This window comes from Callorhinchus milii, unplaced genomic scaffold (assembly GCF_018977255.1).
Source record: "Callorhinchus milii isolate IMCB2004 unplaced genomic scaffold, IMCB_Cmil_1.0 Scaffold1, whole genome shotgun sequence".
NCBI lineage: Eukaryota > Metazoa > Chordata > Chondrichthyes > Chimaeriformes > Callorhinchidae > Callorhinchus > Callorhinchus milii.
In genome coordinates this window covers 84,914,713-84,937,730 of record NW_024704742.1, presented here as the reverse complement: position 1 = coordinate 84,937,730, position 23,018 = coordinate 84,914,713, and the positions used below count along the sequence as shown (strand labels likewise).

The window sequence follows — 23,018 nt, the reverse complement described above, 5'->3', positions numbered from 1 at the left end:
GGCGGAGTGAGCATTGTTCCTTGACTTTATTGGTTACATACATCTGTTTTCTCATGGTAGGTGCACCAGGTATCATCTCCAATCCCTATAGTGGGGCGGCTGGATTTGGCCCAGCTCTTGGCTTTCCACAGGCAGGTTAGTGTGTGTGAGATTGTCACTCCTAACATTTGTCCCTGGTTTAATGAAGTTATTTAAAAAAGAAATTGAATAATATCCATTCATCATGCTGTAGCATAAGACAAAAATGCATTTTACTGATAAGAGAATCAAATTCTACGGTTCATATACATTTCTGTGCATTAGTCATTTTTAAAGGAAAAAAATCCTTGTATAGCTGTTGTACTTAACCCAGACATCTTCACCTGCTTTCAGGTCTCTCAGTTCAGGCAGTCCCAGGAGGCCTTGGACATCTAGGGATTCCACATGGTGCAGTTGCTGGTCGCCTAGCAATGGCTGGTATGGGACCATGCACAGCAAACACAGTCCTGTTGGTTAGCAACCTGAATCCAGAGGTTAGTGATATTAAAGAGCGTGAATCTGCAAAATTCTTCCTGGTTAAATTTCTCATTGCTTAAGAAAAATGTCTTCCAAGTATTTTAATTTGGGGGGTGGAGTGAGCATTATTCCTTGACTTTATTCTCACAGTACAATATGACTGACTCTTCCAGTATTTATAAGTATTGTTTGACAGAGCTTCTAAGAAAATTAATATTGTCTGGGAAGGTAATTTAGTCTTCCACATGCATAGATATTAAGTATCACCCCATATGTCTCAGAATCCTTACCAACCCTTCCAGCTTTCAGAATTTGACCAAATGTTAAGTCTTCGGCTTGGGAAATTCATATGAAAAAGAGGATGAGGCCCTTTGAGCCTCATCGCTTCCACTAAATTCATATAATTCATCTGTCAGATTTAAAACTTACATTAATGGGATTACTTGGATGAAGGTTTGTGGAGCAGATCAATCAGTAGGCTACTCTTACAATTTAGAATAAAATTCTGTAGGAAACTATATTGTTTCCATACTTGATAACAGTGTCCCACCTTTAAATTTTCTTGATTGAATATTTATTGATTTATGCCATAAATCAAGAAATATTCAATCAAGAAAAAAGCTGAAAATACCAACGATTGAACACTGATTTAACTTGACTTGTGCGAATGTTCTTGACGCCCCACAGGCCGGAAGTGGGCCATGGGTTGGCCACCACTGCTCTATAATCATGTAGGGTTAAGAATTGATAGAAGAACTGAGGTTGTGGTTATAGTATCTTATCTTGCAAAATTACTGGTGCCTTATCATTCAACCTTAGAACTTGGACTGGGACTTACCCATGATAATATAGAAGCAGCATTGATGTCTTTTGTGAAGTGTGTGGATTTTGGGTCATTTTGACCGATTGCCATGTGCACAAGTCCGCACATTGCAAAGTCCTGCTGGAGCAACTCCAATTCCTGTTGTCCATCTTCCCTGCTCTGGACGTTGTTTTTTCAGAAGTATAATAAATTTACACCCAACTTCTACAATTTAGATAGGTAAATATTGCCTATCGTTATCCCCCATCCTGCTCTGCTATAAATGGTCAATGCTTGTATATGTAAATGTTTGTTTTTATGGTTCCATTTTTATCCAATGTAATGCCCATTTAACTAATTATTTTTGTTCTGTAGTGAGGCAGCTTCCCATGAATCTGTCAAACCAGTTCTAGCCAACCCTTGTTATTATGAACCACATTGTAATTGTTTTCACTAGTCTTCACAGAACCTCTATTTAGTTTTTAGTAAAAGTGCTCAGAATTCAATAAGCCATCTGATTTTTTTTAAACAAAACACTATCTGGCAGGGACATTTAGTTTGTAATAACAAGGCTTTGGCTGTACATTTTTCTTTATTGTTTTTCTTTTATTTATTACTGTTTGGAAACAAGCAATAATAGCAAAACCATTACTGGTTTACAGAATGGGGATTATTTGTTACAACTTGCATGTTGGAATTTCCCAGTGGCTAGTTGACAAAGCCATACAGACCTGCAAGGTCTTTCTGATTCTAGCATGGATCTTGGCCAAAGCATTCGGGTCACTGAGGTTGACCTCAATCTTAAGATAGGGAGGAAAAATCAAACTTTCTTGCTCGTTATCCAGTGACACCTACTGGAGATGTGCATGTGTGGCCATCGTGAGGACTGAACTGGACTCAGTGCATTTACGGCCAAATGGCTTGCCAAATGGCTTGCCAACACTCACTGTTTTGATTTGCACAAGAATAGCCAATTGCACCACGTGAGCCATCACTTATACACTGCTTGATTAAATTTTGTAAAAATCCAGTTTTTATATTTGTGTGAGTAAATTAGTTGGTATCCACTTTCTTTTAAGGCTAAATTCTCCCACAAAATTTTCAGTCAATTCACTTTTCAGTATATTCTGTGACAGCTCTGAGACGTCTAAACAAAGTGCTGAGGCACTATATCAACTGCAAGTATTATTATTATAAATTTAACATAGTTACCTTTTAGGTGTGACAGAGGCATTTCTACCATGATGCCTGTTGCATCAATTGGTTAAGTAGATGACCAGAGGTATAACAATTGTTCCGAAATGTTCTCTTATACCCGTACCCAAATGAAATAAAACCTTTGTGGCACAATAAGTTATTTTCAAACATTAGCTGCAGTACCCCAGAACACTTATTTTCATCTGAGATTTTAGTCTCTGTATTGGCTGGGTCTTAAGGAGAGGGAACCTGAACTAATCCGGTCTAAAGGACCGAGCCCTTTCTGCACCACTTAAGTATGGTTCCTGATTTGCTGACTAAGAAAGTTAATTAATGTGATCCATGAAAATGTCTTATCATTTTACTTCTCACTCTCATGGATCATATTTGATGAGAGAAGGGAGTTTCTCCCAGGACCCAATCTACCCCCAAAAAGTCATTCACTTCATGGCTGTGTGGGACAATGCTGTGCGTAAATTGGCCACTTCACTCGCCCATAAATACATAGTCATTGCACTTCACAGTAAAATCTTGTGAAGCACTTTGAGATGTCTTGTGATAAGGGGCTAAACCAAATGTGACGATTATTATGAGTGTACAGAGGGGAGTGAATATAGGATAAATACTTATTTAGAAAACACAAGTATTGAATAATGTTTTTTTTACTGACTTAATATTTTATTCTTTATTGCCTTGCTTTGTCATTTACTCCTATTTCTTAATGTGTACTCCATTAATAAACCTCCCCCACAAATGACTATCCAACAGCATTTGAACCTTCTGTACTTTTTTGTGGTCAAATCGAATGCTATATGGATTAAACTGGCCTTCAACTGTAAAGCTGAGTTACTCTTTGATTATGGGCAATTTGATGATGTTTGTCTCCGGTCCATCTTGTGCTGACTTGTTTTGTTCCCCCTACTACAGAAGGTTTCACCTCACTGGCTGTTCATCCTCTTTGGTATGTTGTCATTTGCACTGCTATTTTACTATAAATTTGATTTTCTTTCTTTTAGTCAGTTCTGTGCATCATTCCAACCTGCTTCTGTATTACATATTACATCTATGCTATTGATGAGTATTATATTCAGAACTGTTAAAATGCATGTCTAAATGTCCTTTTTTTATGGTCCAGCATTTTTTAATCTGTACACTTTTGTTTGAAGTGCTCAAGTAAATGATTAAGTTGATCTTCATTTGTTTCTGCTGTGATTTGTATACCATCTTTGCTTTGCTTTAAACTGAGGCTACGTCCGTTTCTTGCACTTGTGCTGAATTTTAACTTGTGTGTTTTGTCCGTTTGGTTGTTCTGAAGGGGTGTATGGTGATGTACATCGTGTGAAGATCTTGTTCAATAAAAAGGAAAATGCTTTAGTGCAGATGGCAGATTCAAATCAAGCTCAGCTGGGTAGGTTCATTCAGCAATTTGACAACGTTAAATGGTAAATTGTGTTTTAAGAGTTTGCTTTTATTAATTTGCTGTTCCATTTTGCATGCAGACTTAAATAGCTAAAGTACAAACAAACTAGGTTTTAGTAGGCGATATTTCACCAGTTTCACCTTTGTTGTCCTGTTTTCTAATTAGGCTTGCTAGCCTTTCACATGAAGATATCCTCTCGACCAGTGATTGAAAATTATGATCAGGAATTCCAATGCTTAATAATAAGAGCTAATTTTGGGTAATACATGAGGCTGGGCTCATTGTCAATATCAAACCATGCAGATAGTCATGCAAGCCATAAATTGGTTACAGTACGAACTAACAAAAAAAATTGTTCATCGGGAAATTGTAAATTTCTGCAGGACCAGTCTGCCAGCCTTTCTCTCTGCCATTCTCTTTCTGATTTACTCTAACTGTTTCCATCTCTTTCTCTTGACTTTTTCCCTGACTCTAATCCTACTGTGTATAATGCTAAATAAACACTTTTCTACTGTCAGCCAAAAAAAAATTAGTGGTGCATCTATGTGAAATTGCATGCATGTGCTGAAGATTACTTGGCAATTGAGTCACTCACATGGCACCATTAAATAGCATCTCAGCAATCTTGCACACGTGCACAACTGGATTATTTTTATTTGCCAATGTCCCAGCATTGTGATCACTTCCACATCATAGCCTAATGAAGATAAGTAGACACAACAATAATTGCTATGCAGATATTCGGTGTTGCTGTATTTAATTTGTTTCAGTATTCAAATTCCTCTGCTTTAATCAACGCTCATTAGACGTTTGTCCCAATTTTCAGTTTATTGGGAAATGTAACCTTTTTGAATCTACTCATCTAGATATTTTGGTAATGAAATCATAACCAGGACAATAATAATCCTTAAATTTGATATAGCACCTTATCGCATCTTTGAGACTTCTCAAAGCGCTTTACAGAATATACTCTAAAGTGTAGTGACTGTGTTTTGTGGGTGAAACACCCAGGATAATTCATTAATGAGCAAACCGGTTATTTTCATATTCACCTGACTGAAACAAATTATCTTTAATTAGGAAGGATATATAAAAGAGATTCTTTCAAATTGCTGTAGAAAGTCTCCAATGTCAATGCATTTGGAGTTTTTACATGATCGCTGACAGTTCTCTGCTTTCCTGAGGTAGATTGTCCACCTGAGACTTGTTTGTAAAAATTTGCAAAGATGTTTAATTGGAATGCTTTGCAGTGTGTAGTGATTGTAATCTCCTGTGGAGAACACTGATTACCTTAACATAATCCCACGGGGCCAACTACAGTCACTTGCATTTTATATGTGACCATTAGGCTGTACTGCTGCTTTTCTCCATTGATCTCCCCACTTCATTTCCTTGTGCTGCTACCTAATCCACTCCAGGGCCTAAGTGAAAACTGGTTCTGCTCCCTCCAGATTGAAGCAAAATGGGAAATCTTTGATTCAAAATCCAGACTTGCTCCAAATGTAAAATGCATTGGGGAATTATCTCATGGCAAAATAGATAGACAATTGAATGGTCTGACATTTTTAGCAAATTTTAAATGGAGCTCCATTTTAAATGGAGCATGCCTTATGCACAATAGGGAGAGGCAGAGGACTGTACAGCCTGAGGCACTCAGCATTGGATGATGTAGATTTGGCAAAAATGCAAGCCATAACGAGAGGGAAAGTAATCAATTTTCAGTTTGTGAGATTGGGGAAATATACATATTCACTTCTATAGTTTCTCTACCTTGTACGTTTTCCACCCATGAGGATGGGCTGGACAGCTGCCTCCCAAGTCTACCTCAGCTGCAGGGCGGGACAGGAAATTGGCTGTGCAGTTTCCCCAAGAGGACCTTTTTCAAACCTCATCATTGGAGGCAGCCAAGACAGGAGATTTCAGAAGCTGTTAGCTATTGGATTTTCTAGTCTCTTGCCCTGATTACGATCAAGGGCAGGAAAGGGTTCTAAATGGAATGGAGATGTTGGGAGAAGCTTGCTCCAGAGAGCCCAAACCTAATTTGAGCTGTTTCCACTTGGCGAGTCTACAACTGGAGATGTAAATATAATATAATTCTGGGAAGATGTAACAGGGGATTCATGAGGAACGTCTTCACCCAGAGGGTGAGAATATGCAATTCATTGCCAGAAGCTATGGTTGAAGCAAGTAGCATCAATGTATTTAAGAGGGGAATAGGAGGAGTGGGAATAAACCCTGGCATATACTAGTTGGGCAGATTTGCCTGTTTTTGTAAACTCCCCAGCCTTTACCAACCTTTACTGTCTCCCTAATACAGAACTGATTGATTTAGTTTTTTTTTCCCCAGGATCCTCACTAACGTACAAATCACATCATACCCTGACACCTCCCTACCTTTCTGACCTGCTTGCTCCCACTCCTCTATCTAGCCCCCTCCCCTTTTGCTCAGTGGGCTTCAGCCCCTCCTGCAAGTCACTTGTCCACCAGTGGCTGTATTTTTAGCCACTAGGTCCAAAAACTGTGTAACTCACTGCCTTAGTCCCTCCATATTGCCTCCTTCCTTGTCAGTCTTCAGACCACACCTGAAGACCTCCTTCTTTGACCGTGCCTATGGTCACTTCCCCTCTCTCCCTGATTCAGCATCAAACTACCCTACTGTTAAGGACTCTGAGATGCTGCCTGCATGAAGGGCTCAATATAAATGCTTGTTTTGGCTCTTTGTGTAATTGTTGTTCCAAGCACTTTGTGAAAGTGATGGCCACTCTTATATTGTGAGTGGCTATCATGCAAGTCATCGATTGCAATTATAACCCTTGACCAAAGGTAAATTCTAGTAAATTATTTACAAACCAAAGATTTTATCTTGAGACATTGCCCTTTTCTTTCCTTTTCTACTCCGCCCCGCCACACCACCCAGGCATAGTATATGCTAAGTAGCTAATAATTACGACAGCTGTTAAAGTCTGCTTCCTAAATCCTGAATATGTTGGGTCACATATCATTGGGCTTGGCTGTCGTACACTACTGCACGGTTGAAGGCCTCTTTACGTTCACACTACAAACTCTCACATGAATAATGTGGTACTGTAATCCAGAATGAATTGACATCTTCAGTTGAGTAGGAAAAAGAGAGAATGACTGCAGCCAAAGGCTGATGAAACACAATACGAGTATAACCTACCACAGTAATTTATTGATGATAATTAACACTGGCATGTGATGCACAAACATGGTTGTCAGTACGGTTCATCCTAGCTCTGTTTTTTTACAATGCTTAAATTGGAAATGCAATCCCTATATACAATTTAGATCTAACACAGCAATGGAATTTAAGCATTTGTGGCTGGGGACCAAGGTTATTGCCTGTGCTCTCTTGGCTTAGGTATTGGTGCAACTATATAGCTTCTTTCAGGTTCAACTGAACTTTCTGGATATTAGCTTAGTTATACAAATTGAGTTGCTTGTTTTCTCTTTAGCCATGAGTCATCTGAATGGACAGAAGGCATATGGCAGGGTGATTCGAGTGACTTTATCGAAGCATCAGATTGTTCAGCTTCCTCGGGAGGGACACGAGGACCAGGGTCTAACTAAGGATTACAGCACCTCCCCACTTCATCGTTTCAAGAAACCAGGCTCCAAGAACTTCCAAAACATTTTTCCTCCATCATCTACTCTCCACCTCTCCAATATTCCGTGAGTATCCTCAAACTCTGACTTGGAACTCATGTGAGTAATTTTTGGGGAAAAATTAGATCGAACAAATGAAGTATCTCCCCCCCCCCCCCCCCCCCCCCCCCCGCTAAAAAAAAAAGCAAATTCATTCCTTCATTTTACTTCTACTGGTACAGGAGATGTATGTGTGGTTTGCTTTTGGTCCCTCACCCAAGGGCTATTAATATTGGTGTACTCGAGACATTAGGTCTGATGTGGCCATGCAGCACTCTGGCTAGCTCAATGGAAAGACCATATTCCACTTGCTACTCTGTGCCTTTTTTTGTGTTTCCCAAAACTATTATACGTGAGATCTGTTCCATCATACATTTGATTTCATGATTTATCTGTTTTCTCTCTGGAATGGTTATGTCTGTTTTAATGAGCTGTTTATCTGTTTACAGACCTTCAATAACAGATGATGATCTGAAGAATCTGTTTGGAAGCATTGGAGCTACAGTGAAGGCCTTCAAATTTTTCCTGTAAGATAGCTTTGTTGTGTTGCTTTCCATTGAATAGTGTCATCAGTTTACCTTCAGTGTAATTCAAGAGTAGTCTACTGGTCCAAGATTTATTCTACAATATAATACATTCCTGTAATTCTACTTGAATCCTCTGTTACTGAAGAAAAACCTTGCATGTGTGAAGTTGTAAAAGAAAGAGTTGCATGATGGCACAATTTGTTTTTAAAAATACTCGCATCATTTTCATTGTTTCTCTTCAAAATAAACTATGTAATATTGCAATATAGAATTACAGAAATGCATTGGATTATAGAGTAGATAAATTTGCAGTCTTGCCGTTTCCTTTTCTCATGGTCAGTATATAACTTGGGAACATTATGTAGCTTTAAGTAAAGAAGTTAAATGGACAAAATAAACATGCGGAAAGGCAGGCCACCTTGAGCTAGTTACTAGCAGAAAAGTACCTTTGATAGAAGCCTGGAGAAACCCAACCTCTCAGCCTCTAGGCTGAGCTTTAGCCTATCCTTTTGATCTTATCTGTCCAGAATACACATCCTATTGTTTTCCCAACAGTGGGGACTTTGAACTCTAACTAGACTTCAGACACTCCAGTGGGTGGGTGCGCTGCATTGTTGGAAATGCTGTTCTTTGAGGCATAAAACTGAGGTCACGTTTACCTATTCAGATGGACATTAAAGATCCCATGGTACTATTCGAAAAAGGAATTTCTCCCAGTGTCCTGACCAACAATCCCCAAATAAAATTAGTCACTCACTTCATGGCTGTTTGTGGGACATTGCAGGGTGTACATTGGCTGTCATTACAATTTCTAATACAGTAAAATCATAACAAGGGCTTTGAGACACCTCGACAGCACGATAAGGCACTATATCAAATGCAAGGATTATTATCTTAGCATCAATGTAACTAATGGAGAGCCAGCCCTTTTCTCAAATGCTCAAATACTATTTGTTGAGTTAAATAATAGTAATACAAGGATTACTCTTATTATTTAAATCAACAAATAGTATTTGGAGCACTAGTTACTTTAAAGATTATACAAGGTGCAAAGATGCTGCTGACATTAGTAACTTATAAAACTAATGTTTGTTCTCTCCATTGCAGGAAGGACCGCAAGATGGCCCTTATCCAGTTAGCCTCTCTTGAAGAAGCAATCCATGCTCTTATTGATCTTCACAACCATGACCTTGGAGAAAATCACCATCTCAGAGTTTCCTTTTCTAAATCTACAATCTAATTTTCCTCTTCTGGTGTTTCTCTCCAGACTGGGACCACAATGTGGAAAACTAGCCTTTAGACAGAGACTCAAGTACCAATGACCAACTATGCCTGCAAGAGACATGTAGATTAATGATCTTTTAGGTTGAACACACAACAGTGACACAGATTTATCCAATTTGCTGACACACTTTTACTTTGCTATACATTTTCTTCAGTTTAAACTTAAGCTTAATATACTTTTCCTTTATTTTTTGGAGGGTGGTTTGTTGCAAGCAGTCAACAGCCATAATTCCGATCACTTACCAGTAAAGTCGGTTAAGTGATTAAGAGTTTTTTTTAAAAAAAGTTTACAGTCTTGAGAGAGAAAAATCAGGTCGAGATCTAAATTTGTCATACTTTTAAAAATATTTTGGTAATTTTTTTTGAAAAAGACTCTTAAACTTCATGGGTTTTCATACCACTAAAATATAATCGGAAAATTTATCAGTTTCCTATTTACTGTGTACTCATTTAATTCTTATCACGTGCCTTATTAAGTGCTTATAATCAATTAATAGATTAGTGGTTTTGTTTGAGGTATCCAGTACATGTATGGTGGGTTCTTTTTGGGAGTATTTCTTCTTGTCTCGTAGATTTTAGATGTATTTTCTTTTGTGTTTTTTTGCAAGTTCGATCAGTTATTTTTTTTATGGAAAATGTGCACAGATGGGAAAGAAAAAACACCAACTTCCTCTTTCTTCCTCAGGCAACCACAACCTTGCAAACATGCACAGTAGTTCCAGAGAATTACAGTATAATATTCTTGCTGTAGAATGGGACCGAAGATGAGAGCAATGGGTGTTGGTGTGTTTAGCCCCAGAGGTTGCTTATTTGCTTTGGTATCTGCACGATTCTTGGTGGTTTAAATTTTCAATCTGTGTGCTAAGGGTTTGTAAAATGTTACCTTAAAATATTTCATTTATTTTGCTGATGATCTGTAGTGTGAAGTTATCCGTGTTAATTTTACAAAGGTTTCATTGATGTGATCGGCAGTTATTTTGAGGGAGTAGAACCTTTTGTTTTTTTGAATGTTTCAGCGCTGGGTTTTATGTCTCTGATATTTTAAAATGTTTGTTTTGTTTAGAGACCACGGCTAAACATTCAACATTTTATGCTTGCCTTTTGTTAAGGACTAAATATTTGTAACTGCCAGACTAGGTTTTTTTTAAAAAAAGTCCTTAACTCTTCCATCCATTCTGAAAGAGTAGTTCACAGCTGCACAGACTTAGCAAAGCTTTCATTAAACCATGGTTAGAACTGTACTGATTTCCTAAATACAAGACTGTTTCATACTTTCCAGAAGGAATTATAAGAGGTATCAACTCCTGAAAAAAGTAGAAACTAGTGAATGTTAAGGTGAAAATATCAGCTTTTATTTCAGGGTTTCAGAGAAAACCAAAACCGGACCAAAGTTTATGTGCCTTTAGTCGTCTTAATGGGTCTTTTTTCCCCCTCTTCCTTCTAGTTTTCATATTTTCTCTTGTTATATCTATCTAGAATAGAAAATTATTACAAACATAATTTTGAGTATGTAATCCCATAGAGAAGGAAAGAGCGTGAGAAAGAATATTTTATTTTGGTTGTTTTGTAGTGACGTGGTTTGTTAGTTTACACCCAGCTCTAAAAGAGAGAATATCAGATGCTCACTAATTTACACAAAACGGATCTGCCAATCTCACTTACTGGACATTGAACGCAATCTCAATTTGTTTTTCAAATGAATGGTCCCTTAAAAGTAATTGCAGGAATCGCAGTTGTATCCTCACTATTTGAGCCTGAATCCTGCACAAACTTAAGTGCAAATCCGTTTTATCTTTGTAAAGTCCAACATGTTTGTGCAACGCTCACCAAGGAGTGCAGTACTGGAACCAGTTTTCTAAGGAGTGGAAGCAGAGAGCTACAGCTGTTCTGCTTTGCCCCTATATTATTGAGTGGGGAAAGGCAGATCTATACTTATTCACAATACTGCTTATAGACTTACAACTGTGAAATTTCCAGAGAGCCCTGGTCTATTCACAAGCAGCACTGGTGGTGGGAAATTAGTTCTCAAGTGATGTACCCTGACCAAAACAATATAGCATTCCTAACAGTAAAATCTACATGAGTCTTATACAACCTTTGCATTGCAGCTGGAATACATTTGGCTGTGCAATTTAGACTCGCATTGTTACAGCTACCAACCACCTTAGTTGAGCTGCCTTTCATCATAAATTGAGTCCCTCAGTAGTGCTGTGAGGTTGGCAGGTACGTACTGCTTTTCCCCTCTGTCAATCATGTACTTGGTCTGTTCTTAAAATTCCTGCTTTTTTGAGTTAGTAAGGATGTTCAGCTGACAAAATGAAAGTGCTGTAAATATTTGTAACAACTTTTTTTATCTGATGAGGTTTTTTGGGAACAAGAAAAAAGTACAAACTGGTTTTTATATGAAAACTGATTGTCTTGTATATTTTGATAAGCCACAGTACCGGGTTTCATTTGTAAAGCAGTTTGTGTCAATGTGGGAAAAAACAAATGGATTCCATTTCTGTTCAGATGATTTGTTTTTAATGCAAACAGAAGATGAAATATTAAAAAGGATATTTTCTAATTGGCTATTGCATGTTTCTGTATACTATGTTCCATTTCTTTCATTGTGTGTACTTGCTTGTATGGCCTTGATACTATTGCTTAATCTTTCCTAACAACTCTAATTGTAGCATGCCTTCAATAAATGCCATGACATCTCTCTTGATCTTCCTGCCTCTTTGTCTAGCACTTTTACTTTTTCTCTGTCCTTTCTTTATTCTGGATCTATTAACTTGTCTCCATTTATTTTAATCACTCCCTCACAACTTTCAGTCCCGTCTGCTGGAATAACATTTTGCTTTTTTTAAAAAAAGTATAAATATTTCACAGCTATAGTGTCTGTGTCTGTTGCATTGTGTACTATTGCATCTGCTTCTGAACTGTCGTATTAAGAGATATGCAAGAGTCCAGTCCTCACTCTGTGGGAATCTGTCAGGCTGTGCTTCACTGTGATAAAAATGGATGAGATTTGGGAAAAGTAGTGTATGGGGAGAAGATACAAGGTGTTTGGAGACACGGATCCACATCAACAACAACTTGCATTTCTAAGCACCCTTTATGTGTGGCAGGGTCTCACATAAAATGGAGTTGCATAAAACATTGTACCTTCTCTCACTTTACACATTTTTTAAAAAAATTCTCACCCTGTTTTTTTCTAATTTTCTATTATCCTGAAACTAAATATACTGATTTAGTTGAGCTAAGGGGCCAGACAAAGTGTTTCACTCCAAGCCAATTTCATACAAACGCATAGAAATTGAATGGCTGGAGACTGTTCGACTGGGCAGAAACATAACCAAGCCGATCATCTTAACAAGATATTTTCAACCAGAACGTACAAAATAGCAATCTGAGGTGGGATTGTGACTGGCTGAGATTAGCTAATTAACATAGACTGGGAGGGGTTCTATTCCCTTGGGAGCTTTATTCTACGGATCAGTGAGTTTGCTAACTGAACCATTTGGTGAGCATCTTATTTTAACGTATTCAACAACACCAACTTGCATTTATATAGTGCCATTCACATGGGGCAGCAACTCGAAGCGCTCAACAGTGGCAGAGCCTGATGTCGAGCTGGAGAGAGGGAGGAGATGATCGTAAGCACGGTTGAAGAGAAAGATCTTCAGTTGTAATCTAAAAGAGCGGAAGGAGGGGGATATTTCTTCTCAGGATCCCTATATCACACATTGGCTGCCAGCCTTCCAAAGCTCACGAGTGCCGTAAATTGCTTCTAAGAGTTTCATTAAACATTTTGTGGATGTTTTCCCACCTTGGTTCATGTTTGTCCATGACATCCTGGTTAAGAATATGGCATGAGTTTTTTTTAAATAACTCTTAAAATGCTGTTTAAAGGATGCAGAAAGTAAAGCAAGTGCAGATAGAGCCAACTCATGTTACAACGGAGTTTTAATACCTCCCTTGTAATGTGAGTTGGCTCTTTCTGCACTTGCTTGGCACCTAACTTGAGAACTAGAAATGGAAACTGATACAATGCTTCACATTCACAAGACAACCTCCAATCCAAATGAAGCTTGTTCCAGCAGCCAGATAGAAAAAAACTTAGTTGTGTAACTCAATATGAATGCAAAGTTTTAGGCTTCTGTCACTGCAACTTGCATTTACAAAACACTTCAGGCTTGTGTATGCCATGCAATAAGCCTGCTAGCAGCCAGTCAGGATTATTTCTTGTAGAGGAATATATGCCCGTGCTGAGGCTGTGTAAGGAACTGAAGTAAATGTGAACACATTACATTAATTCTATTGCTCTGGTACATATTGTAAACCATTAACAAAAAAAGTGCTGAAATTTGTATATCACTCCTTTTTTCTTCCTTTGTTGTGTTGCATTGTTCATTTCAGAGAGGAGGGTTGATGCACATTTTAAAAAATATATTTGAATTGGGCTTGATGGTGACAACATCCTGAAGTGGAATTTATAGGGTTTTTTTGCACTCTGGGAAGATCTGAGCATTTTTCTATAGGGAGGAAAAATTTGAGTAAATCACCATAGGTTGCTTTTACACCTACTTGCATCACCCAAATTATCGTTTTCCAGGATCATCCTGAATGTCAAGAACAACTCTAGACTTCTCCTCTTCACCACCAACCATCTCTGCCCACTTTCCAATGCCCCGCCCATCCCCTCCCAGCTCCATGCTTTCATCACTTTCATCACTTGACTATCATAACTCTGCCAGACTTCCCAGCTTGTCCCTTTCCCACCATTAAGAACTCTACAGTGAGCTCTGCAGTGTCCTCTTGCTCTAGACTCCACAAGCCTATCATCCCCATCCTCGCCAAGCACCACTGGCTTTCCATTGCCCAGCAGCTTGAGTTCAAGATCCTCGTCCTAACCTTTAAATCCCCCAAAGCCTTGCCCCACCCTAGCTCTACGACCTCCTCAAAACCTACTAACCCAGTAACTCCCTTGGCAGAGCCAGCCTGCTTCACATCCTGTGCTGGTCACCCCACCATTGACAGTCGGGCTTTCAGCTTATCTGCCCCATTTTCTGGAACTGCATCCCACAGTCCCTTCGGCTCACCCTTGCCTCTTTCAAGGTCCTAAGACCTTCCTCTCTTTCGTCATCTTACACCCCTCCTGAATCCAACCCCAGCTTGGGTGCAGCTGTCCAGCACCTTTGGATGTCCTCCTGATGTGAAAGGCACTGTATAATGCAATTTTTTGGTCTGGTTCTGGAATAGAGCTGATTGGCAGAAGTCGAGTAGCCAGTCACTCACCTGCCTTCCTCTGCCAGGGAACAGTGTGACCTAAGAAGAAAGCAGAGAATGACATTGAAAACTATCCAAGCTTAGCTTTCTTGGCTTTATAAGGTATTGAGGAACTGGAAAAAAATGACCATTGAAACAGCTCTAATATTTGGGGTGAAGGTGGGAACAAAACAATTATCTTCCTCCTTTCCCTCCTCCCCCCACCCCCCCCTCCCCGCACCACACACACACAAATATTTTTGAATGGTCATGTTTCATTCTCTTGGTTTCCTTTCACTGCTTCTCCCTTCAACCCCCCCCCACCCCGATTAATAGCATCACTTATAAAGGGGGTTAAATTGCTATTTTCACTGGGTATTAGCAATCTGAGACTGATCATGGCTCAGTGGCTTAATATATCAGATAATACAGATGAAAGGCAGGAAGAACAGGGAGGGCCCAGAATCACTTCCTGCTCTGTACTTGAGTTAGCTTATCTTGGGGAGGGTGATGATAGAGATACAGTACTACAATTAGATTCTGTGTCTGGATTAAAGAGGAAACAAAACACAACCAAAGTCCCGAAACTAATACCTAAAAATTCCACCACGTCGTAACCTATAAAGGCCATTTTGTCTTACAAGGAATTAAATAAAATGGCATAGAAACTAGTCCATGCCGGTGTTTATACTCTGCATGAGCCTCACCTTCCTATTCCTCTTTATTCCTCTGTTCCCTTCTCCCTTGATACCTCTTAAACATGTTGATGCTTTTTGCTTATCTACAGTTTCCAGAAGCATGTTCCACATTTATACTCCTCTAAGTAAAGAAGTTCCACCTAAACTCACTTCGAGGTCTGCTACTGGCTATTGGAGACTTTTGAATTCCTTATTCAGGACACATCTCAAAACTTATCTCTCTGACTGTAACCCCCCCTCATCCCCGCCCCCCGCCGGCTCCCACCCCCAGCTTGAGTGCCCATCCAGCATTGTCAAGTGCTTTGAGACGTCTTCCCGAGAAGGCCTATTTGAGTACTTTTTAGCTATTGTGGAAAAACAGCTTTCGAATTCAAACTGAACTTGGTAAGAATTTTGCACAATCTTACACTTCAGGACAATGTGGTCTTTGTGGTTAAGGCTATGTGGATTTTCAGGCCTCTGATAATTACCTACTGACTCCCTACCAAAAATTACACATAAATTACATCAAGTGAGTATGTGGGCTGCAAGTCAAGTGGCCGGCCACCTGTTTAGTGTGCTAACGTGTGGAAGAATAGCCAGGTGAGGTACAGAAGGACTGCCAACACCTCTGCAAAGTTGCACCAGGATATCACCACCTTCAGAAATTGACGGTGCAAAAAAGGCTAACAACCGGGTTCCCACTTGCTGCTAGGTAAACAAAAGTAAGGAAACTTGAGGTTTCGGCACAAACTCTGTTTGATCTTTTTCCATTTGCTGAAAACAGGCACTCCATTTGCATTGAGCTGGGCAGGCGGAAACTATTGCCATTTAGTTTGGATGTTTAAATGATTCTGAGGTGTTTGTGGGAGCTGCCACCACATCTCGGACAAAGTATTGTGTCGCGTTCCAGTGAAGCAGCCGACACTAGTAAACGTTGTGGCACAAAGAAAGCTGTATAGCTTGAGGCTTCCAGGGACGAGCATTTCAGTTAAACTAGTCGTTCTTGGTTTCTATAATGTCAGCAGTATTTTAGCTCCACCGTCAGGCTGCCTTTCCCACTCCACAACAATACTGTACCACTTTGTCTGGGCCAACAGGCTAATACAGCAAAGTGGTGTTATGCATTCTAATAACCATAAATATATCATTAAGATATATAGAGTAGATGCACTGCAATAAGCAGCACAAACGTAAGAACCACAAATGCTACTCTTATCCTGAACGGCACTATGTCAGTAATTGATTCATACACCAGGTTTGGAATATCTTAAAAGCTTTGGGATCCAATCTGATTTTACCATAAGTGAAGTGTATATTAACTGTTTAAAGATCATCTGTGAAGGTAATCTCATAACCAAAGAGAGCGACAAACTTACTGGGGAGTTATGTAGTTAATTCTCATCATTAAAATCAAAGCCTGTTTCATACAGCAACAACATTACATTTGTATAGTGCCTTTCACGTCAGGAGGATGTCCCAAGGTGCTGGACAGTCAGTATTTCGGACCAGAGCTGTGTTTCGGGATCAGGGGGGGAAGGAGGGTGATCAAAAGCACGGTCGAAGAGAAGGGTCTTGAGACGACTCTTGAAGAAGGCAAGGGAGGGGTGTTGGTGGTGGGGCTGCGGGATGTAGTTCCAGAGGGTTGAGGCAGAGTGGCTGAAGGCTCGCCCGCCAAAGGTGGGGCGGGCGAGGTGGGGGACATGAAGCAGGCTGGAGCCCACTGAACGGAGGGAGCGAGCAGGATGGTAGGGGGTTAGGAGGTCGGAGAGGTAGGGGGGAGCAATTCCGCGGAGGGCTTTGAAGGTGAGGACCAGGATCTTGAACTGTATCCTCTGTGTGATGGGAAGCCAGGAGAATAGGGCAAGGATGGGGGTGATAGGGTCACGGAGCCTGGTGCGTGGGAGGACACGGGCTGTAGATTATATGTTTATGTTAGGTGTCACCCGCCAAAAAAAAATCCTCTGTGTAACTTTGTTTTAAGATGTCAAATAAAACATTAAACGAAGGTCCCATCTGTCTGTTCTTCACCTGGATGTTAAAGATCCCATAGCACTTTTCAAAAAGAGAAGGGTCTTTTTTTTTTCTCCTGGTGTCCTGGCTGACAGTGCTCTGTATATTGTAATAATAATAAGCCTTGCATTTGATAAAGTGCCTTATCACGCTGTTGAGACCTCTCAAAGTGCTTCACAAAATATACCGTAAAGTGTATATTTTGTGGGTGAAACGCGGCAGCCAATTGTGCACAGAGCAATGAGTGTCCCATAAACAGTCGTGGATTGAGCAACCAAATTTTTGGGGGGCGTTTATTACACCCGGGAAACCGATCCACCAATCAACTAACAGCTGAGTTCCTAATTACTACTAGTAAACAGAGCAATGTGGAGTAAGGAAACTTGCCTAAGGTTTTCCCCCGCTCGGGAATTGAATCCAGGTCCTCTCGCTTGTGAGGCGAGTGCTCTAACCAATACACTATAGCACTCCACATTCGATAATCACCTAATGCCTGTTCATGTGAACTTGCTGATGCAAATGGGAATTGTGGTCACCTCCAAAAACAGCTGGCAAATTTGATAACTAATTGTGAAGTGTTTTGACATGTTTCGATGTAATTAAGCCGCTATAAAATTATTGTCTTTCTATACTCTGCCACCGAAAAGAAACCTTAGAAATCCCAGTGTCACTCAATCAGCTGATGATGTGTGTACTCCACGGATTGTGAGCAATCCTTCCTTTGCAGATGTTGTGGTTACTGGGAAGGGAAAAGGTTTCTCAGAATCCTGTGGCTTTGGAGCTCCCTCCACCTCCACCCACCACCCGCCCCCCACCCCCGTTTACACTGACTATTATTCTCATTTCAGGTTCAGCCACTGTCACCTTGCAAGTCTTAGAAGACCTGATAAGGCGCTATATCATATGCAACAATTATTATTATATAATTATTATTATGTCTCTAAAGAGAAGCAGAAAGAAAGTGTTGATTCTTTAAAAAAAGATAGATTTCTTCAGTTATTAGTATCTTTGGATACAGTGTATAGTTTGGGACATGACATGTGCATGCGACTGCCAGGATGGTGGAAGGCAAACTTAAGAACATAAGAATTGCTTGACGAAAGCAATTAGCTGGAGGTAGATTAGAAGATCAGCCATGATTGAATGGCGGGGCAGGCTCGAAGGGCTGAATGGCCTACTCCTGCTCCTACAAGTTATGTTGTTACGTTATGTTAATTGCTTGGTTTTCTTTCGTCAAGCAATTCTTATGTTCTTAAGTCCCATAGCCCATAGTTGAAGCCCCATAGCATAGGGGTAAGCGCACATTCCTCGCAAGCAAGAAGACCCAGGTTCGATTTCTGGGTAGGGCAAAACCTTAGGCAAGTTTTCTTACTCCACATGCCTCCGTTTACCTAACAGTAAGTAGGAACCCAGTTGTTAGTTGATTGGTGGATTGCTTTCTGGGGCTAATAATCCCTTAAAAAAACATTTGGTCACTCAGTCCACAATTGTTTGTGTGACACTGCTGTGTGCAATTGGCTGCCAAGTTTCTCTCCACAACATACACAATGAACTTACTTTACAATGTATTTTGTGAAGCTCTTTTGAGACATCTTAACCACATGGAGTTTAATCAAATGCAAGGATTATTATTATCATTATTATTATAATAAGCCTTGAACCATCAGGCTGCCAGTGCACTGAGCTCTTTCCATCTGTGATGCATATTCAGGTATTCTCATTAATAAATTCCATGGAGTCCTGTAGCTCAGTGGTTAGAGCACTCGCTTTGCAAGTGAGAGACCTGAGTTCAATTCCAGGCAGGGCGAAACCTTGGGCAAGTTTCCTTACTCCACACAGAGCCTAATAATAATCCCACCAAAAACAATAATAAATTGGTCACTTTCAATCCACGACTGTTTGTGGGACATTGCTGTGCGCAATTGGCTGCCGCGGTCGCCCACAAATATACAGTCAATTCACTTTACAGTGTGTTCTGTGAAGCGCTTTGGGACGTCCTCCCGACGTGAAAAGCGCTATATCAAATGCAAGTATTATTATTATTATTAAATAATTAAATTATAACAACTAATAATCACTGCATTTGATATAGTTCCTCTCATATTGGGAGGACACCTCAAAGCACTTCACAGGATACACTGTAAAGCACAGTGACTGTATTTTGTAGGCGAAATGCAAATACCGCAGATTGGACCCCATTATGGGTATCAGCAAATAAATTTACCCATTAACCGTTCAACCGTTAAATATTAATAATATGTTAGGACCACCAGGCCACACATTTTTCATAGATTCATAGAATGTTACGGCACAGAAGGAGGCCATTCGGCCCATCGAGTCTGTGCCGGCTCTTTGACAGAGCAAGTCACTTTCACTAACCCCAATCACCAGCTTTCTCCCCATAACCCTGCAAACCCATCTTCCCCAGATACCTATCCAGTTCTTTCTTAAAAGCTGTTATCGAATCGGACTTCACTGCCCTTTCAGGCAGATCATTCCAAATTCGAACAACACATGCCTGATTCCTACTGCTTTGTCATGTCCATCAGTGTGCACTCTCTAGTTATTCTCCAAACTTACATGCCTCGGGTAAAGGCTTGAAACCCAAAAAGGTGATTCTGAAATTCCCTTTTGAGTGGTTAATTATACAATTAAGGGAATTTGAAAATGTTTGAACACGATTAGCTTTTGGACTATCAATCCATCCCACATTTTAGATTTAATTGTATCCAATTACTGTCCAACAACAACTTGCATGTATATAGCATCCTTCATGTCGTGCAGTGTCTCAGAGTACTTGACAATGGTGGAAAGTAACACTGAGCCAGAGAGAATTTTTTTTGCAGGACTATGGGGAGAGAGCGGGGGAATGGGATTGATTTGGATAGCTCTTTTCAAAGAACTGGCACAGACACAATGGGCTGAATGGCCTCCTTCTGTGCTGTATAATTCTATTATTCTATGATTCTATGAAAGAGGAGGTAACCGTAGGCATGGTCAAAGAGGGAGGTCTTCCGGTGATCTGAAGACAGTAAAGAGAGGCAAGGCAGAGGGATTGAGGAAGGAAGCTCCAGAGTTTTGGGTATAGTGACTGAAAGCACAGCCGCTGATGGTGGAGCGGAGGGGACGAGGGATGTGCAGAAGGCTGGAGCCAGCTGAGCAAAGGTTTGAGAGGTAGGGAGGTGCTAGGGCATTAAGTAAGTTGTCACTGAGCGTGTGGATCTTGTATACCATCCAATTGACGTTCACATAGCATCTTTCACATTGGTAGAACATTTCAAAATGCTGACTGGGCATTCTCCTGATGTGAAAGGTGCTATATCAAATTCAAGGTTTATTGTTATTATTATAGATTGTTATTGAGCAATTACCTTAATTAGTAACCAAACACAGAAACACAAAATCTAAAATGTAATTAAGTTTAAAAACTGGACAACGTAAAAAGTAATGGGGCTGTGAAAGAGTCAATGGCTTTTTCAATTCCAGTTCAATTCCAGGCAGGGCGAAACCTTGGGCAAGTTTCCTTACTCCACACGCCTAATAATAATCCCTCCAAAACCAAAAACGATAAATAATTGGTCATTTTCAATCTACGACTGTTTGTGGGAGTCTCTTTCAGTTCAAGAGTTTGAATGTCTGACTGTAGCATTTGATAGGCTAATCTCATTCACAGCATACGCCCAGAGTTTAGGGTGGGGACCTAACATAAATGAGACGGTGGCAGGAATCTCCCCTGTTATCAGCCTTCAGATTACCAAACCAGTACTGGAGCCAGGAAACAGGAAATGGGACCTGCCAATGTAGTGGTTTCACTCAGTTGAACTCCATGTGCATTTCATATCCGCAGTCTGACGGAATCCCAAGTCCTAAGTTGCACAAAGATAACTACCTCTACAGGCAGCTGGGCAATCAATTCTGACTGATAAATGGCTTTTTGTGACCGATGGGCTGGAAGATACTGTCAAAGCAATATATATGTCAAAGCAAAACTATAAACATATTTTAAAACGAAAAGCAATATTCCTATTGGTAACGATTTACAGACACAGTCATTTTTAAAAACATTTTTGTTTACAGAAACAGTAATTCCACAGGATGCATTTCAAATTTACTTCAATCTGTCCCCTTAATACATAACATTTAGTCTTGGAAAGTTCATGCTTCTTGTCAGTTCATGGGATGAGACATTAAAAACTCATGTATGACCTGCCTACCTGCCTGCCTGCTGTTGAAGTGCACGATAAAGACCCCCGACACCATTTGAACAGGAAAGGGAGTCTCTCCTGATGTCCTAGTCGAGCAACCATTCTGATAAAATTGTTCATTTACTTCATGGCTGTTTGTGGTACCTAGCTGTGCCAAAAATAGTTGCTGCTTTCTCCAACAAAAAGAATCACTGTAGGTCCTTTCAACTGTTTCACCATTAGAAGATGCTGGAAAAAGTTAATTCAAGTATTTTTCAATGCTGGTTCAACAGACATATGCCAAACACACAGAGAAGCTTCAATCTTAATTTTAGTGTAAGCAAAGGGCAGGACTCTGGCCTCTGTGATTGGCGGCCTTCCTTTGGGTAGATCCAGAATATTAATTTGGGGCTTTTTAGTCAAACCCATCAATACTCTTTCTCCTCTGTCGCCCATTGAAAGATCAATAATTCCAAATGGAGATGTCTCATTTATGTTCTCTGGTCAAGCTCTTTATCAGCGCCTTGGGACGTCCTCCCGACGTGAAAGGCACTGTACAAATGTAAGCTTGTTGTTGTTTACTCTTGTGTTATCAGTCCGTTTGTCGTTTTTCTGAACGTCTTTATCATGTGTGTAATTTTACCAAACTTGGCATCTAGGGGTGACATTTTGGAGAACATATGTTATTCATTCCGATTGGGTTGCTCTCCATCATCATCCCTGACAGAACAATAATGAAACCTCAGAACACCCTTTGCCCTAAAACAAAAATGCTCCACAAGTGAATGCCAGCATGTATCTCCACAGGAGGCCACAGTCCTTGATCACCACACTATACATGTGGCTTTATCTATGGGAGCAGTTCTAATCCTTGCATGTGATATAGTGCCTCATCATGTCATCAAGATGGTTCAAAGCGCTTCTCAGGATATACTATAAAGTGGATTGACTGTGTTTTGTGGGTGAAACATGGCAGCCAGCAATGTCCCACAAACAGTCGTGGAGTGAGTGACCAATTTTGTTTGGGGGACTGTTGGCCAGGACACCAGGAAAGAGAAACTCTCTTCTCTTTTCAAATACTGCCAAGGGATCTTTAATGTCCACCTGAACAGGCAGAAGGGTCCTCAGTTTATGAGATGTTTATGAAATCGAGGTCCCAAATGCTCTCCCTACATCACAGAGTACCTGATCTCAGCAACTGCAGGGGTTTCTATCTGTAGTATGCTGGAACAAGCCTCTCTGCTCCATCTAAAATAGCTTGACGTCTTCTGGGTTTCACTCCTCATTGCCTTTATTTCATTGCCAATGTTTAAGAAATTCTCCTTTGTCAGTTTCCTTATTGATGTTCCTCCTGGCAGATAAGGCTTTGATATTGCGTAAGATGTACATGTTTACGGAAGCCCCATTCGGGAACTTCTTCTTTAAGAACTTGGTATCCAAATTGCACACATGACGTTTCCTATCAGGAACTGGAAAATAGTGCCTGAGACATGACATTAC

At 40.2% G+C, this 23,018-nt stretch overlaps 1 protein-coding gene across 5 annotated transcripts in view; it reads left to right on the top strand.

The window, feature by feature from the left end:
* ptbp3 (polypyrimidine tract binding protein 3) overlaps positions 1-11,800 on the top strand; it is a 62,868-nt gene extending 51,068 nt beyond the window's left edge. For all 5 annotated transcript variants that reach the window (XM_007906510.2, XM_007906512.2, XM_007906511.2 and 2 more), the window contains 7 exons: positions 61-135; positions 373-512; positions 3,422-3,455; positions 3,810-3,902; positions 7,391-7,607; positions 8,030-8,107; positions 9,215-11,800. In XM_007906510.2, coding sequence (XP_007904701.1) covers positions 61-135; positions 373-512; positions 3,422-3,455; positions 3,810-3,902; positions 7,391-7,607; positions 8,030-8,107; positions 9,215-9,347 — 770 coding nt within the window. In that variant the 3' untranslated portion in view covers positions 9,348-11,800. The remainder of the gene's footprint in view (positions 1-60; positions 136-372; positions 513-3,421; positions 3,456-3,809; positions 3,903-7,390; positions 7,608-8,029; positions 8,108-9,214) is intronic.
* Positions 11,801-23,018: the final 11,218 nt, after the last annotated feature.